We start from the raw sequence: 17,282 nt of genomic DNA, 5'->3' as shown, positions 1-17,282 counted from the left end.
CCACCCCTAGCAGTTAACAGCATAATAAAAACAAAAACAATCAAGATAGGAATCTTCAATCATGAAAAAAGTTTAATACATATAACTAACTCTTAAATATATAATTATAAAAACTTTAAAAGCTATTACTATAAAACAATATTATAAAATATAGAAAGATGTAAATGAAAGTAACTTTACTACTTTATTATTATATATATATAAGCTGTATTAGCTGAATATACAGTTCGCCTTATATTTCGGCCGTACGAAATGCCGTGGCAGGCTGTTCATGATCATTCAAGTCTATGAAGGCAACATTGGAAAGTGAGGTTATACAGACTTCGCTTCTTGGAACAGACCCTTGAGACCTAGGGGGTCAGGGCTGGCAGACCAGTTGTATATAGAGTCGAGTCAAGCCACCAAGGACCCATGCAGCCCTAGTTGATCATTGCAATCTGAATAGCATCAAGTTCCAAGCCCAGATTTCTGCCCTTGTTATAGTCATACCACTATCAAGGAGATGAAACTACAGTGCCCCGAATATCGAACATTTGCCTCCTTAAGGTGTTATTCCGCAGCTAAAACCCATGGCCTAGTATCCTATGACTTATTTCCGTCATAAACGAGTTGCAACAAGGCAGCGATACTTGTTGGATAAAGGCGAGTTTGTTTGCCTGGGTACACGTATACACTGCGACATTGTCCTACAAACCCAAGTTTGAAGTCATTGAAGAGCTAATCAAGATGAAAAGGATAATGCGAAACTAGTTGAAACATTGATTTTGGCTTAATCACCTACCGCAATGTTGGCAGTTGTCTTTTCACGTTGAAATGATTGACGCTGAAACGCAATACGACATAGGTGTAGTCACGAATGTGACCTAGTAAAAGGATCTTCAGTATTGTGGTAGAAGTCTGAGAATTAGAAAGATGATCTGTCAAATTATGCTTGCTGAATAGTATCTGTATGACCAGGAATAATACACCTGACGCTCAGTATATATAACGGACAGGGTCCTCAATTGGTACACGTTAAGCTCTGCGGGATGTAGAATTCCCTACCCAAATGGATCTGCAAGTACAGCATAAGGTTCTTAAGGAGAAGGGACTGCCAAGGCAACCTGCCTGACTAGCAGAAGATTCAGTATGCCCAACAAAAAGGGACAGCGATCTATGTCAAGTGCAAGGTCCCTGGAAGCCAAACAGTTTAGTGTATATCCTCTCTTACGTCTATTCGGCGGATTATTGCCGAAGGTAATGATGACATGAGCAAGCTGCATGAACTGAACCCCTCTTATCCTCGGCTACGACTAATACTGAAGCCAAGCGCACTCAGGGCTTATCCAGCAATGGCGAATAACCGCCATTTGCGCGACAATAGTGTAGAGACAGAGGAGCCTGAAGCACACAGGCAGAACATTTGGCTGTTGTGTCCGCCGGAGGGTTGCTCACATCATTAGCTCAGTTTTACACGTGTACTGGGGTATTGATTGGATTTTCTCCTAGGTACTATGCAGTGCTATTGCGTCCTCGGGATGGGGGATCAGTCAATTCTCGAGGCCACACAGGCAACGTCTACATTTTGGCTTACACACGATCGCTAAGCAGTTGGGGCGTGAAGCATGGAGGCGCAGTTTTGTAGTCGCTTTACAGTGCAATCTGGCTGAAGTACTCTGTATATATTGGAGAAGTTTCTCACCTGTTATCTGCAGCTTATGGTGTTGACTCGGATTTGCGGAGAAGGCGTTAAATATTCCCGGAGGAGTTCTAAGCCATAAACCTGACCTAGGCCGCATTCAGTATGGACAGATGTTCGATTACGGCGTAACCAATACTTGGGTAAGATATGGGATTCACAAGATTCCTCAAAAGATAGGCTACCGGTATTGGAGGTGATGAGAGGGATCTAGCGCAGATGGTACATGGTACATAGAAACATATACGTGGACTGCAGGTATGTGCAGTAGTCGTTACCGAGAATCCGAGGCGGCTTACATGGTGTGTGGGTGGCAGAGTCCAGCTCGTTCAGCCATCACACAAAATGGCTTTAAAAATAGCAACTCAGGATCACAGTGTTAGTGCGGTGGACACAATAAACCATATAGAGCTTAGTCTCTACATAGCCCCTTGGTTTCGTGCTTAACTGTTAGTTCAAGGGTAGAAAGTCAAGGAGCCAACGGTGTACACTCAACTACCTACCGTAGGTATTCGGCCCAGCTACTATGTATGCATGTCTTTGCTTACTACTTGGCAAAACTCTAGCACGGCTCTAGCCAGACTCTAGCTTCCATATGCAGTGATCTGGTCCTCATTAGATCCTTGGCTGACTCTTTTTCTCTTGAAGCAGTAGGGATCTGTGTGCAGCAACCTTTAGGAGTTGACTTGTCTAACTATTCCTGCCTATTTCGTGCTTCTAGACTAGATACCTAGCTGCTACGTCATCTCGGGAGTCAGCCGGCTTGGAAAAAGCTTGTCTGAAGCTTGCGTGCTCGCTTAGCCCTCAGAATCCAATCATATGCCGACGGCGAATCTTGGCATTGCCTGGGTCCCTGTAGCGGGAATTCAACCACGCGTCTCCGTGGAATTGTGCTCTTCGCAGTGTTATCTATCCGCTTTCTTCATGGCAATAGTGTTCTGACGTTAGCCTCTACAGTATACGAGACCCCGCCATCATCTAGTGGATTACTGTATTTCTGATCTTGCAATTCTTCTCTTACGAACTATTCTCTAGGTAGGCGGATTCATGAACCCGAATACACGGTCATATCTGATTGAAGTTCCTACTTGGGAATCAAAGGATCGGAATATCGGAACATCGCATTCGGCTCACTGCATAATCAATAGATTGTCTATGACCTTTAGCATGATCCTCTTCGCCGCATAATGATATAGTTCAGCTATTGAAGTATTGGCCAGAAAATTTTCGAGTACCGTCAGCTGAATCATACTCTAATGCATATCGCTGCGGTTGGTTCTTGTAGACCAAGTCTCACTCTTCACTCTGTCTCCGCGGCTTAAAAAAAAAAGGGATGTCTCGAGTTCTTCTCGAGCATGGTAATCTAGTCTCTTGCCCCGAGCTAAGGCAAGTTAACATCTTCACTAAATTAGCTGTGCCTATAATTCGCGGTATCCATCGAATTATTGTGACTGTCCGATGCCCAAGGAGATTTGAGCCATGAGATTACATGCGCGCCTGACTGAAGCACGATTAGAGCTCATAATTTCGGCCCTTCCTGTATTGGCCGACTTCTAGCATAACACTGTATTGATTTCCGCCCGAACCAAGCAGTAGAATGTTCACGACGATATTACAACTGATTTTTAAGATAAATGTAAGACTCGTGAACACGAAATATCGTAGAAGAAGAAGTTGTTGACGCAAGAGTCGTGCATCTATGCATGAGAAGTTCCTGCATAAGCAGATCTAGGTACCACACGTTCAACGTGCCTACCGCGTTAGAGGCAGATCTCGAAGCTGTGTTGCACAGCATGCTCACTGACATTATTAGCTCCTTAATGTCAGTGAGCTAGAAGATCTGACCTACACACTGTAGCAAAACATAGCCCTCCATCTCATGTGGCCTCCTTAAAACTGGGTTCTGAACGTGGCCCTAATCCTGCGAGATCCGCGCTAAGCTTGCCTGATAAGTCTCCTACTATGTAGACATGGATTTGCTGGGATGCCTCCAATACCTAGCTGCATGTGGGGAAGGCAGTGTAAAGAATAACCAATCTTAGTATATCTCGATTTATGCTTATTTCCTTAGTTTCAGCCCACACATTACGTGCGGAGATTATATTCGTTTGCTTTCCCCGGATCACCCGAATTGGTCCTTACTTGATCACCAATGCTTGTGTGGCGCTGCACATAGGTACAGTAAGAATTAGGGAAAAGTATGGAAATCTGCGGTATTATGCGAAGGAAATTGAGAAGGATAAACATGGCGAAATCGCGGTGTTCTCGAGCAACAATGGGATAAGGGCAAAGCTGTATTGGCAGTCTGTTTGAATACTTTCGAGCGGAAATAAGAATATGTTGCTCTGTGCCTTGTGTCAGTCATGAACGTATTAGTCCTAAAGGGTACTACTGTAGTAAGGCTGTAGTAAGTTTACGTCAAGTCAACTAATCAGTCTCAGACGTCAGATGTAAGCATCTCTATTTTGGCAGCCAGGCTCCAGATCTCCCCTGTAGACGCGATAACTCCGAAAACCGCACTTGTTCACACCTCTCTACTCCTTGTCACTCCAATTATCAGTATAATGCGCCATCGCCAAGAATAGTAAAGGTCATGATTCGGCGTTTACAGCTATTACCAACCATGATCCCTAAATACTGTTCCCCTTGCACAGCCATCATGGCATATAAGAACTGCTGTCTAGCCCTCTTCCAAATCAAACTATTCCTATCAGCAGCCACGTTCTCTTCTGCTTCTCTTTCCTTCTTGGCGGTGACGGCCTCTTCTTTTTCTTCTTTGTGGTGGTTAAGAATTTTCTTGGCAGCCTTGTTCATGGTCCTATTTTCTCCCTCTTTTCTTCCAGACTCTCTGCTTTCTGTGAATACCCCTGCGTTTTGAAAAAATGAAGTCGTTTTCATATCTCGCGCTACTGAGCGCGATTACGCCCTATACTCAAGCTACGTAAGTTGCCAAGTCTTAGGCCTGCCGTATCTAGAACCTAACGAAGACGTAAAGGGATCTCGCGCCAAACGGTCCGGATGTGACTGTTGCTCGGGTACCGGAGCAGCTCCAGTTCCCCCAGACTGGTCCCACACTGCCGGTACATGAACCCCAAGCCAAGGAATATGAATATATTATCATAGGCTCTGGGGCTGGCGGATCGCCTATTGCTGCCAATCTGGCCCGCGCTGGCCACAGCGTGCTTTTGGTTGATGCTGGTGGTGATTTTGGGTACCTCCGACAGGTCGACTCACCTGCTCTGGCAAACCCGGCCTCTGAAAGGGTTGAGGCTAGCTGGGCGTTCTTCACCCACCATTATACCAATGAGACAATGGCCTTGAAGGACCGCAAGCTTGCCTACTTGACACCTGATGGGCAATGGTTCAGTAAGTAACCTGAACAGCTTGCTCCAAGCAATGACTAATCGTTTGTCACAGCTGGTAAGAACTCTGAGATTCCCGAGGGCTCCAAGCCTCTTGGAAACTTTTACCCGCGATATGCCGGTCTGGGTGGTTGCACAGAGCACAATGCTTTGGTTGGTCTGCTTCCCACCAAGAACGATCTGGGCTACATTGCCAATCTCACTGGCGATTCTTCTTGGGAGCTCGAGAACATGCGCAAGTACTACGAGAAGTTATCTAACGCTCAGTACCTCAACCCGTGAGTACTCCATTATAGTCCCTAGCATTCTCAAACCGGAAATTATTGACAATCCTTGCTCTAGTGATGAGCACGATGGATACGTCGACCTGAACATCAACCCTGAAGGTATTGCCGCACAAGATGTCAAGCTTATGTCATCTATCATCGGCGCTGCAAGGGCGTTTGGTGTTGATGCTACTGCCGTCGACGCCCTTGCCAACGCTGTTGATCAAGTTATCGCCACAGCGTCTAAGGCAGGAGTTGACCCCTACACGGAATTGGTGCCCTTGAATTACACCAAGGTAAGTGACCAAAGCCCCCTAATCATTTGTGGTCTAGGCTATTCTGGAGATTGCCAACTGCATGTTAAAAGCCGATTGAGTTGAATAAACAAAACTAATCATATCACAGCCTATTACCGATGCTATGGGCAATGTGCTTTTCCATGATGCCAACACTGATGCACCTGACCGTGACACTATGAAGCTGTTCTCTCGTCTGCCTGAGACTATTGACAACGTTGACTACCGCCGTTCATCACCACGTGACTACGTGTATAAGACCGTAACCGCAAAGAATGCCGATGGGTCGAAGAAGTACCCTCTTGATGTTGCGCTGAACACGCTCGTCACCAAGATCACCTTTGATAACAAGGCTACCTGCCCGAGCAAGTCTGGAAAGTCTGGAAAGTCCAAGAAGCCTAAGGCCACCGGTATTGAGTATCTCCATGGACAGTCCCTCTACCGAGCCGACGCTCGTGCTAGCAAGACTGAGAATGGCGGTAAGCCTGGATCTGTTAGGGCTACTAAGGAAGTTATCGTTGCTGGTGGTGCCTTCAACTCACCTCAAATCCTAAAGTTGTCCGGTGTCGGCCCTAAAGAAGAGTAAGTCTCAATGTTCTCTTTTCTACTACCCTTCGGCCCTTGCCATTCCACAACTATTTAGAACCACCATGTGAACATCTCGCTTACATACCTCAGGCTTGAGAAATTTAAGATTCCTGTTGTCCTCGATCTACCTGGTGTCGGTACCAACCTCCAAGATCGTCTCGAAGTCAGTGTGAACGGCATGTTCCCTACAAACTTCACCCGTATTCTCGACTGTACCTTCCTTGCTACTGAAGAAGACCCCTGCTGGGATCGGTACGCCGACAAGAACAACAAGGGTGCCGCTAAGGGTGCTTACGCTTCATCCGGTAACTACTTCGGTGCCTTCTGGACCTCATCCTTCTCTGAGGACGGAGAGCAAGATCTCTGGATCGGTGGTTTCCCCGGTACCTTCAACGGCTTCTTCCCTGGCTACTCTTCCAGCGCTGCCACACCAACCTACAAGAACTACTGGTCTTGGCTCATCCTCAAGGCGCACACCAGGAACCGATCCGGCACTGTAAGCATGCCATAGCTCTTCTGAAGCAAGACAGGCTCTAACGCGTGATAACTATAGGTCAAACTGCAGTCTGCCAACCCTCGCGATGTTCCTCTGATTAGCTTCCACTCCATGTACGAAGGTCTACCCAAGGAAGAAGCTGACAAGGAAGTTGGCGCTCTCCTTGAAGGTGTCCGCATGGCCCAGAGCTTCTACGCCAACACCCCCGACGTCGATGGCAAGCCCACCCAGTGGTGGCCTCCTGCGGACTTCAACTCCGATGACGATATCAAGCAGTGGATCACCGAGGAAGCCTGGGGACACCACGCATCGTAAGTCGATCCCAGGATCACTGACATCCTTCTGGTCGGAGGAGAAATCATGCTAACTCGAGGTGTTGTAGTTGCTCCAACCCGATCGGATCTGACGATGACCCGATGGCGGTCCTTGACGGTGACTTCCGGGTCCGCGGTATTGACAGCCTCCGTGTCGTCGATGCCTCGGTCTTCCCCAAGATCCCGGGTACCTTCATCGCTCTCCCCGTTATGCTCATTGCGGAGAAGGCCTCTGCTGTTATTCTTGGCCAGTAGAGGACAGGCGGGAAGAGGATAGGAAGATAATACCAATGAGGGCTATGGAAGAGGAAAGTAGAGAAAGCTTGAGAGACGTCACTATTTATAATCCTGCTACTGGGGAAGCTGTTCATTGTTGGATCTAGTAGTTGTATCCCATATTGTGCAAGCTTCGCCACTTTATTTCTTTGTATCATTTTTCATCGGCGTATGTTATAGACTATAAATAAATATCCTAAGAACTGGTCAACTTATTCTGCGCTTATGCATGAGTGTCCTCGGTGGTAGTGTTGACCACATAATGCAGTATCGTCAACTTATAGTCTCCCACAACGTTTATGTTATGAAAATATTCCGAGATAATTGGACGCAGAAGATGGTCTATCTGAAGACTGGAAGCTTTACGTTCACAGATGGTCGTGGTAGCATCAGCTTGCGTGCTGACCGAGGAGATCTGAGAAACACTACTAGGGACTTCACACCACTGATACCTACAGCCACTGTGAAGTCCCGTAGTGTTTCTTCCCCAGACCACCTCGCCGACTTTTACCTTCTCCAAATCACGCCTTGTTCAGCTTAACATGCCATATGCCACATGCCTTGTATGTGACGCCGGTAGGAGCTGCATACAGGGCGAAGGTGCGTGGCGGACGTGGAACGACGGTCACCCTTGGGGGGGCACATGGCATTATAGTTCATCGCCTCGAAACCTTGACGGAACGATTGTGATGTATGTAGTGGGATGATCCTTCTCAATAGCGGATTACCTCAGGGTGAGAAATTTACTTGGAGGAATAGGATTAAGAAGAACCCTTGAATTCAGGCTCACTGATAGAACATATTTTCCCACTCCAATCTCTGTGATTGCCATGTTACGAGAACACATATTTCATGATACTACCTGGGTACATGGTGGCTACTTACCTACCCGTTGGGACTCCACTTCCGTCGCCAACCTTCTGACTTCCAGTAGAAGCGTTGGGGTCTTTAACTTGAAAACGACCAGTCAACTTGATAAAACACAGGTACTTCCATTTACGTACAATCCCCACCAAAGAATAAGTAGCTTTGCTTAACCCAATTCCACTTTACATACCGATTGAAAAACTTGCATATAGCTAAAAATTCAATTAGGCAACCACCTTCCAGCCCACCCATCCCACCAACTCCTACACCTTCAACACCTTCAACGCCTTCGACGCCTTTAACACCTTTAACATCTTCAATCTACAGTGTAGCAGAATTGCTAATGGAATACGTATAAGGCTATTTATCTTAAGAGATACAAACTTAAAAAATTGGCTAACTTAGCAGTTTTAACAGGGGGTGGTAATATTCTTAGCATTTAAATAAGAAGTATAAATGTAGCGTATACATGTATAAAACAGGAACTACTTCTATTTTGGTAGGGATTGTACCAATTTGGAAGTACAGCCGGATTTTATCAAGTTGACTGGTCGTTTTCAAGTTAAAGACCCCAACGCTTCTACTGGAAGTCAGAAGATTGGCGACGAAAGTGGAGTCCCAACGGGTACACTATGCAGGCAGACAGCTGGCTGGGTTTATCCAAGGTTTATATAGAGCTCACCACGCGGGTGCAGCATCATTTTACCAGTAAATGCAAGTGGGCCTAGTCTGTCAGTGGTAGGTACCTACCTGGTACAGGTAGATCATACAAGGCTTACAACCCCGCACCAAGACGCCACGCTCCCTAACCTGGCCTACCTAGGTAGCTAGGGGGCCTTAATGGCCCGCAAACGCGTTTCCCGTCGATGCACTAACCCAGGCAGGTAAGTAGATACTTGTGGTCTTGCAGTGATAAAAACAATCGAGACCGCGAAGCTCTAGCTAAGTCGACATCGCGACAGGTCTTCACATGCGTGTGTTCTTACCCTCTTCTCAGCACTTTCACCTAACCACATAAAACGCAAGTGTACAAATAGCCACCCTTTACTTCCTCTCGATTCACGGCTTCTACATCGTAATTATACCTTCTGCTTATTTCACCATCTGCCATCGCCGCCGGTTTACAATCGACCTGTCGACACGCATGCTTGCAAGGACGCTTGAATACTAGACACTTGGGGAGACGAGTCGACAAACGTGGCACCGATTTTTAGACCTGCGCCTGTCTCTCGCGCGCAGCATGTGGCTCTTTCTTCACAAGATCATGTCCAAGGAAGCAGCCGTCTGATCTACAACAACTTCATCTACCCTGTGCAAGCAGTGCTAGGCAGTACCTGCCATAGCCGAGCACCATTTGCGGTCTGCGATGATGGATCGCAACCCACCTGAGGCTGGAGATGCTCTTACTACAAAATCGAACGGTCAACAAAATAATACCCGACCATCTGGTAACCGCCGCACACCAAAGAGGGGCACCGGAAACTCTGAGTCTAAAGAGAATAACGCCACGTCCGATACAGACAAAGGCGCGCGGGCCATCCCTCAACCGATATATACTAGCATTCGTGGCCACCGCCAAACCGAGTCTCTCACCGAGAACCGTTTCGCAAGCCCTAACCGAAGTACTAGGCTAGATCGAAGCGTGAACTCCTTTGGCACCCCAGTACAATCACGAAGCACCCGCATCCCCCGCCCGGCGAGTTCTAGTATCGATAGCCATCGTCGAGACGCCCCAGCGCATCGAGAAACGTCTCCCGATAACCCCACCGACCATTCCTCCCCTATGCGCCAGCCGATGGACCTAAAAGCCGCCTTTAAGCGCGCACAGGAGCAGACCGCCGCAGAAGCAAACAGTGATACCGATAATACGATCGACCTACAACATGCTTTTGACATGGCGAATGCTGAATTTAACGGTATTCGAGGTATTGATGGCTCCCCTAGTCCGGCGCCACGATCCTTTCGACGTGAATCAAGAATTGCCATCCCAACAAGAAATGGTACGGGCACAAGAAATAATGATCTTAAACAGCATCTTCAACGGTTTGATCGCAACCATCAACTTGCCGGCATAGATAGCCCCCTCGATGGATTGTTCGCTAAGAATCGGGCGAGACCTTCACCGTCGAAAACGGGGCACAGCTTGCGCAGAAAACCTAGCAATAGCAGTCTAAGCGGCAATCGTGAACGCCGAAACACTGAGGTCCAACCCATTAGCGTAGAGAATCAAGGGCAGGCCGAAGACTATGGGACTTTGGTGCGAGAACCGCCTGTTGGTGTTGATGTACCGGTGCCGTCTATTGAGTACGAATCTGCTAGCGACAACCGATCCTCTCCCGACTTCCGCCCAGCTGATTTATCACCTGAAAAGAGCATGAACTGGCATCTCGATGCTGACTTTACAGCTGGAGACTTGCAGTTCTCGCAAAGTCCTCGTATTCCGATTGGCAAACAGACAGTTGACCCAGGCCATATAACAAGCGAGCCGGTAACTCGTCAGAATAATGAAAGATTAAACCAAATTCAGCGAAGAGAAATCGAAGCTGCAAAAGTGACTTTCCCGGAGGAACCGGTTGTCAGACAGATGAATCATAAGTTGGAAGAAATCAGAGCTCGAGAGATGGAAGCATCGTCAAGGCGGGCCTTGGCAGCGAGCCGTCTCGAAGAAATCAGAATGAGGAATTCAGAGCCTCGTTCCGTATCACCCGAACTACAGAACGACTCACATGAGAAACTACTGGAGAAAGGACTAGCAAAGCGCAATATGGGACGGCAGCGTTCGCCCAATCCCGAAATAGATCCGGAGCTGAGAGGCGAAGCGATTCGCGATACTCCAGTTGTAATTTTCAAGAAATCGACTGATAGAATTCGTAATTCTGGCGAAGAGCACAGTGTCCTAGAGAACGACAACCAACGCATACCCCTGTCGAGAAATGATTCACATGACTTGCTTCGTCGTCTGGCTAGAGCGACTAGCTCGAGTCCCAGAGAGGATCAACAGAAAGTAGAGAAAGACAAGGATGCACCTATGGCGGAAAAGGCAGAGATCAAGCAGCTATCCGAAATACGTAACCTCAATCGATCACCTGCCCCTCGGGAAGAAAGAGGGAGACTTAGGAACCTGGAGATTAAGAATCCTAGGGACAGACCGACAGTTGGATTTGCTGATTTGATAAGGACACGTTCTGGAGACTCTGCTGCAGAGAAGCGAAGAAGTACGTCCACCTCGGAAGCTGATCCGACGGATCGTATTGCTGCAGAGCTTAACTTGTTCGCTCCTTTGGATAACTACTCGGAAAAGGGCTCTATCAGAGCCCCTTCGCCAGTTCCATCCGAGCCTGTAGATGAGAAGACCCCTCGACCACCCAAGATAGACCCTTTGACGCAGCCGACCCCTAGGGTTGTGGGCGCATACGTGGAGACACCTGCCACAGTGCGCGTGAAAGAAGAGGAAGGGCATATAGGGACCGAGTCCACGGCGCAGAGTCAGATCTCAAGATCATCCCCGCCCAAAGGCGCACCGAACACAGGCGCCGCGACTCGAGCTAGAGCTTTGCAACGTCCAGGGCCAAGATCGTCCTCACTACCAACGGCCTCCCGCCGTTCAAGGTCTTCGTCAAGACGTCGACGGCCGTTGATTAATACAGCCAAACCGCCTACTGTCAAGGATGATATCATTGCGATTCTACGAGCCAACAACATTGATGATTCGACACTAGAGAACCTCGATTCAATTCTCGCGGACCACGACATCGACGACCTAGAACTAAAGCAGATGGTCAACGATAGCACTCTTAAGGCTGAAGATGACCTTGATGTGAAAATTTCACAGGCGTCAGATCGCGACCGAGAGCTCGAGGTATATGACAGAATGAGTAAATCTCTTCAAACAGGATTACTCGGCATTCGCTCTGCCAAAAAGGGCATTGAACGTCTGGAGGACAAAGTTACCCATAAAACCGCTGCGGCCGACCAACCTGATATCAAAGCCGTGCCTGATGTAGGGCCTCTCCCACAACCATCTGTATCAGGGGATGGAGCCACCCCAATCCTTATTACCGTACCGAAGCTGTATCGTAAAGACCCCAAGTTCAAACTCACTACTCTCGGTGTTGTCGCAATCTGCGCTATTGCCTGGTATGTTCTCGAGTGTACATTCTCTTCACTGTATGCCGGCCCCGATTACATTTGTACACCAACAATTCCTTGTGATTGGTCACGCAATGAGCCATATTTCCCGTACACAATGCCATTTATGTTGGATGAGTGGACCACTGGCGGTAGGGGACGAGCGCTTGCATTTAAAGTAGGCGATGAGGTTGGCGACATACTGGCGGAAATCTCAGACTGGGTAACAAACACGGATTTCACCCAATTTGACGAACGCTATATGGATGCATGGCAACGTAAACGACATAGGCGACGCTTGCGTAAACATGGGTTGGTCCCTAAATGGAAGGAAACGCCGGGCTATCAAGCACGTTTTGCAGACTGGCAGATTGCCAAGGCGGCGCGCGAGTGGGCTCAAGAGCTTGGGCTCGGAGACGATGAGACGATGAGTGCTGATGAGATAGTCCGGTGAGCATATTGCATATTACCATATGTTTCTCCGCGAAGCAAGCATTTGGTTGCCTATGGGCTCAACGGCTTATGACCATTGCTTGTATATAGAGTTGCTCTACGTTTGGCCGGAGAAATCATAGGCCATGATGGGCGTTTAGGACATTTTGTTAGACTTTGGAAGCGATAGGACAAGCAAAGGCGTTGGTGGCTTGAGTCAGTAGCTTTTGACAACTAGAATCACATTGAATGAATTGGATGCCAAGAATGATCTCTCTCTCGACCAGTGCTACTACACACCTAGGTAGGTATTACAACAAGGGTATGTAACAGACCATCACCGTCAATTGACCAGTTTCATCCGCTTCGGGTATACCCCTAAAGACGGTCACGGGTAGGAAGGTATTCGGCAGGCCTCAATACTACAGTTTGAGGTGAGATACAACAACCAGCTGAAAGCCACAGTACGCCGAGCAGCCCGATCTTTCGGGGCCGGGCACACGGCTGACGTCAACGACTCAAATCCCTTGTCCTGGTTGTTTTACACCCCAGCTCTGTCCCCAGACACCAGTACATAGTGCTTTGGGTAGCCTCATGACCAGACCCGACCGAGGCGGTGCAAGAAAAAAGTGAGAGACTCAACACCTCTATGTTCAGTGCAGAGTCCCTCACTTTTTTCTTTCACCGCCTCGCCGACCTAGCCGCTGGGGCATCCCGTAATGACGAAATGGCGTATCGGTAGCGCGGGTTTGGACGTTTCCCAATTCGGCAGCGAAATTCGTCTTGCTCTGCTCTGTTCTGGACTTGTTAGATGAGACTACTGAGATCTAGGTCTAATTTAGCTCTAAACTAGGGACGAAGAAGCAAGCTACATCTTTCATCACGTCGATCGTAGCGAGTAGCTGATGTCACAATTGACCAGCAACCTCTGCTTATTACGTTGTGTCTGTTTAGCCCAGCCAAGCAGATGAGACAAATGAGACGCAGAATGGCCGGGCCTTTGCGATGTTCGTGTTATGATGCTATGTGATCTACCAACTAGGCAATCGGCCTCAGTGCCGATGTCCGCTATGACATAGCACACTGTTCGTGACAAAGGCGTGCGTCGAGGTATATAACACATAGAGGAGCCTGTGCCATAGTCGTCGAGGATGACACGTCTGCAAGACTATAATTATTATCAGCTATATTGAGTTTCCATGAGTATTAGCAATCATGGCGTCGTCGATTAACATTGATGCGCCTGGGGCCTATCCCGCCACACCCGGAAATGAAGAGCCGATGCAGCAAACACTCTCCAGCAGCCGCAACTACACGCAGGAAATACCACGCAACATGGGTGACGATGTGCATTCCAGCGGTCACTATTTGAAGAACTCGGGCATCTATGCCGATGGTCCGACCTTGAACGGCGAGACAACCAAGCGAGATGCTATGACTGCACAGCCCAGCGGCCGCAACTACACCGAAACATCACGCATCGCAGGCCATGGCCCACAATCCAGTGGCCGCCACTTCAAGAACTCTGGCATGTCTGCCGAAGATTCAACTCTAAGTGGTGAGAGCACCAAGCCAGGTGTTATGACTGGTGCACACAGCCGTGTAGAACCCAAAGACAGCTCGTTCGCAACAAACAGCAACTACACGTTCGGTAACAACATTAACAACAACATTATCAACGACCGTAATAATAGCAAAACTAGCGAGCCGTCGGCACGCGGTACTGGGTTGCACCAATTCGAGGCTGCTGGAGCACTTGACATCCCAACCAATATTATCCCGCCAGCAAACACACCCCTTGGCGATGTCAACAATACGAACTCTGGCATCAACACCACGACCAATGCACCTGAAGACCACAACAAAGTCCAAGCTAGTCTACGCGGAAAATCTAGCACTAACAATACCGAGCCATATTGGGGTAGTATCCCCTTCGGCGCTGGTGTCTACAACGGCGTCGCCGGTCACGGCAGTGATGAAACAGCGACGCACCAGCACCACAATGGAGCTACCGGATATGGTATTGCACCAACCACTCAACAGAGAGCTTTGGATGATACAAGCAACCCAGCGACCACTCACGAGCGATCTCTGGAGGACTCAAGCAGTAACAGACCAATGAGCACCGGTGTCTACAACGGCGTAGTCGGGCATGGGAGCAACGAGTCCACAAGTCCGCGTACATCTCGGTTCGGCGAAGATATTTCTACGGATGACTCTTCTCGCAACCAAAGGGCGTTGCCCCTCACTAGTAACGTAGACTCAAAGACCGACGCAAAATATAAAGACACAGAAGAGAACAAGAAAGATTCTCACTACAAAGAAGCCCTCGCCGGTGCAGGTGCGGCTTGGGCTGGTGGCTATGCAGCCAACGAGTACTCCAAGAGAGATCGCACAAGCGAGCCCAAGACTACGGATCAGAAGTACAAGGAGGAGATCCCCAAGCAGAAGGATCAGACCAAAACATACGCTGCTGTTGAGCCTCGACACCACAAACACAAACAATCTACTCCACTGACCACTCAACCCGACAAGGATCAGACGCTGCAGAGACAGCAGCTCCTCGCAACAGAAAACCAGGATAAGAAGGCAGATGATTCAAAACTTGGATACTACGGCGCCGCTGCCGCTGGTGTTGGAGCCGGTGCATACGGCATGCATAAGTATGCCAACCGTGACAGCGCTGGAGACCAACCACTTGAGCAGGACCGGGGATTAGAGACACAGAAGCCTCTTGATACATTTAACAACAGCAAGGCAACTAATTCAAGCCGCGAATATTACGGCGCAGCTGCTCCGGTAGCACAGCAATCTGATAGGAGTCACATGCGAGAGCCGCAGCAATCTCTTAGCTCATACAACAATGTCAACACAGCTGGAGGTCCTGCCCGCGATACGTACGGTACGGCCCCATTAAACCGTCACTCCGAGACCAACCCAATGCGAGAGACATCGCAGCCTCTCGGCACAAGGGACAGCAACACCAACAAAGATGATTCGAACCTCGGATACTACGGCGCCGCCGTCGCCGCCGCTGGAGCCGGGACCTACGGCATGCACAAATACGCCAACCGCGACCGCGAACAGGAGCGCGCGGCTGCGCCAGAGGACAAGGAGGCGTTCGGTTTACCAGCTACGTCCCACGCTGTACGCGACAGCTCAAGGAATGAACCATACGCGATGACATCGGACAGGAGAGTTGAAGACAAGCAACCGCAGTACAATAGCTTGTCGGACGGCACTCTCTCTGGCATCGCTACTAAGGACAATGATTTGCGACAATCGCAGATGCCTGCGACATCTGTGCCATCTAATGGCAGCCAGTCGAAGTACAATACATTGTCGGATGGCACATACTCAGGCATTGCCACCGAGCCCTTCAACGACGATATTTCGCGCCAATCTGAGGCGGACGCTCCATCTACTCAGCACTCGCAGTACAACAAATTGTCCGACGGTACAGACTCCAGCATCGCGTCTGATGCGAAGCAAACCACAACTCTGCCTATCCGCACCCAGAAACCCGAGTCAGCTACGCGCGAGCAGCAGTCTCAGTACAACAAGCTTTCAGACGGAACCGACTCAGGTGTCACACGAGGAGAGCCATTCGCCAGTAGCATCGCGAACACTGAGGGCAAGAGCCGCGGTGTGGTAGCGCCCATCAGCACCGACATTCCCTCGAGCACCGCCCACAGCAAGGTCCAGGATACCGGCCGCTCGTCTTCGGACTCTTCACACGGCGGACAGTACAATGTCTTGTCCTCTGGTACCCCGTCTGGTATCAATTTAGAGACTAACGAGCACGCCCGGTTTCACCGTGGTCATTAAAGGGTGACTACCTCTTAATGATCATTTGATAGTGTATGATTTGATTCATGTTGGGATAGGGGTATATGAAAGCAAGTGTATTTTGATAATGTTTATAGTAGCATGATAGTAATGAAATGGCACGATTCTAGTTCATGGAAACCGACTATGCATAAGCAGGATGTCTTATTGGAAGTCTATGTGATCTGGAAAACCTTCTCTGTTCCTCTGATTTCGATCTCCCCTAATGAGCTTCTGTTGAATTGAATACTCAAACCTTGAGCATTAACTCATTTCGCCGCGCATTTATTCCTGAATATATTTACACGAGGGTGCTTTCCCATGTGGCGAATATATCCAACACCTATTGAGTAGAGATTTTAGGATTATCATCGAGAAGTATTGGATCACATTGCAACGGGTCGTCGCAGAATCACATTAGCCGAAGAACGAGAAGATCACCGGCACCTGTGCAAAACCCGTAAAGAAAGCAATAATAAACCCAGAAAGAGGTAAGCGATTATAAATAGCCGCGAAGCCCATTGGTGCCCGTGCATCTGCCGGCACACCTACTCCAGAACACGAGTAGATTATTGCGGTGGCACACTCTTCCTCCGAGACGTGAGCGCTCCCTGGACCCCGGGTGAGTCCAAATAAATTAGTGCGTCGTGAAGATTGGCTGGCGGAATCAGGCTCGAATGTCATTGCCGTAAATTGAGCTTGCGGGGAGAAAAGCGGCCTAGGCTCCTGGTCTACTTTACATATGAATAAT

At 48.7% G+C, this 17,282-nt stretch overlaps 3 protein-coding genes across 3 annotated transcripts; all 3 read left to right on the top strand.

Moving 5' to 3' along the window:
• Positions 1-4,337: 4,337 nt before the first annotated feature.
• F5B22DRAFT_657178 (choline dehydrogenase) lies at positions 4,338-7,255 on the top strand (the record flags this gene model as incomplete). Its single annotated transcript, XM_047980021.1, has 9 exons — positions 4,338-4,430; positions 4,567-4,619; positions 4,674-5,044; positions 5,096-5,318; positions 5,383-5,602; positions 5,712-6,184; positions 6,281-6,686; positions 6,744-6,997; positions 7,069-7,255. The coding sequence occupies 9 exons, from the start codon at positions 4,338-4,340 to the stop codon at positions 7,253-7,255; spliced, it is 2,280 nt and encodes a 759-aa protein (XP_047835314.1).
• Positions 7,256-9,105: 1,850 nt separating this feature from the next.
• On the top strand, positions 9,106-12,971 carry F5B22DRAFT_588442 (uncharacterized protein). Its single transcript, XM_047973673.1, has one exon. The coding sequence runs from the start codon at positions 9,510-9,512 to the stop codon at positions 12,723-12,725; it is 3,216 nt and encodes a 1,071-aa protein (XP_047835313.1). The 5' UTR covers positions 9,106-9,509; the 3' UTR covers positions 12,726-12,971.
• A 584-nt stretch (positions 12,972-13,555) lies between these two features.
• On the top strand, positions 13,556-16,678 carry F5B22DRAFT_588441 (uncharacterized protein). The gene has a single exon (XM_047973672.1). It carries the CDS (start codon positions 13,919-13,921, stop codon positions 16,529-16,531), a length of 2,613 nt encoding a protein of 870 aa, XP_047835312.1. The 5' UTR covers positions 13,556-13,918; the 3' UTR covers positions 16,532-16,678.
• The last annotated feature ends 604 nt before the right edge of the window (positions 16,679-17,282 follow it).

The sequence above is a fragment of the Xylaria bambusicola genome (genome assembly GCF_022495145.1).
Source record: "Xylaria bambusicola strain CBS 139988 unplaced genomic scaffold F5B22scaffold_3, whole genome shotgun sequence".
In the NCBI taxonomy this organism is placed as follows: Eukaryota; Fungi; Ascomycota; class Sordariomycetes; order Xylariales; family Xylariaceae; genus Xylaria; species Xylaria bambusicola.
The sequence above is the reverse complement of the archived record's forward strand: the minus strand, read 5'-3'. Positions and strand labels throughout refer to the sequence as shown.

Coding starts and splice junctions, on each gene's coding strand:
- F5B22DRAFT_588442 (XM_047973673.1), top strand. CDS start 9,510: ATGATGGATCGCAACCCACCTGAGGCTGGAGATGCTCTTACTACAAAA.
- F5B22DRAFT_588441 (XM_047973672.1), top strand. CDS start 13,919: ATGGCGTCGTCGATTAACATTGATGCGCCTGGGGCCTATCCCGCCACA.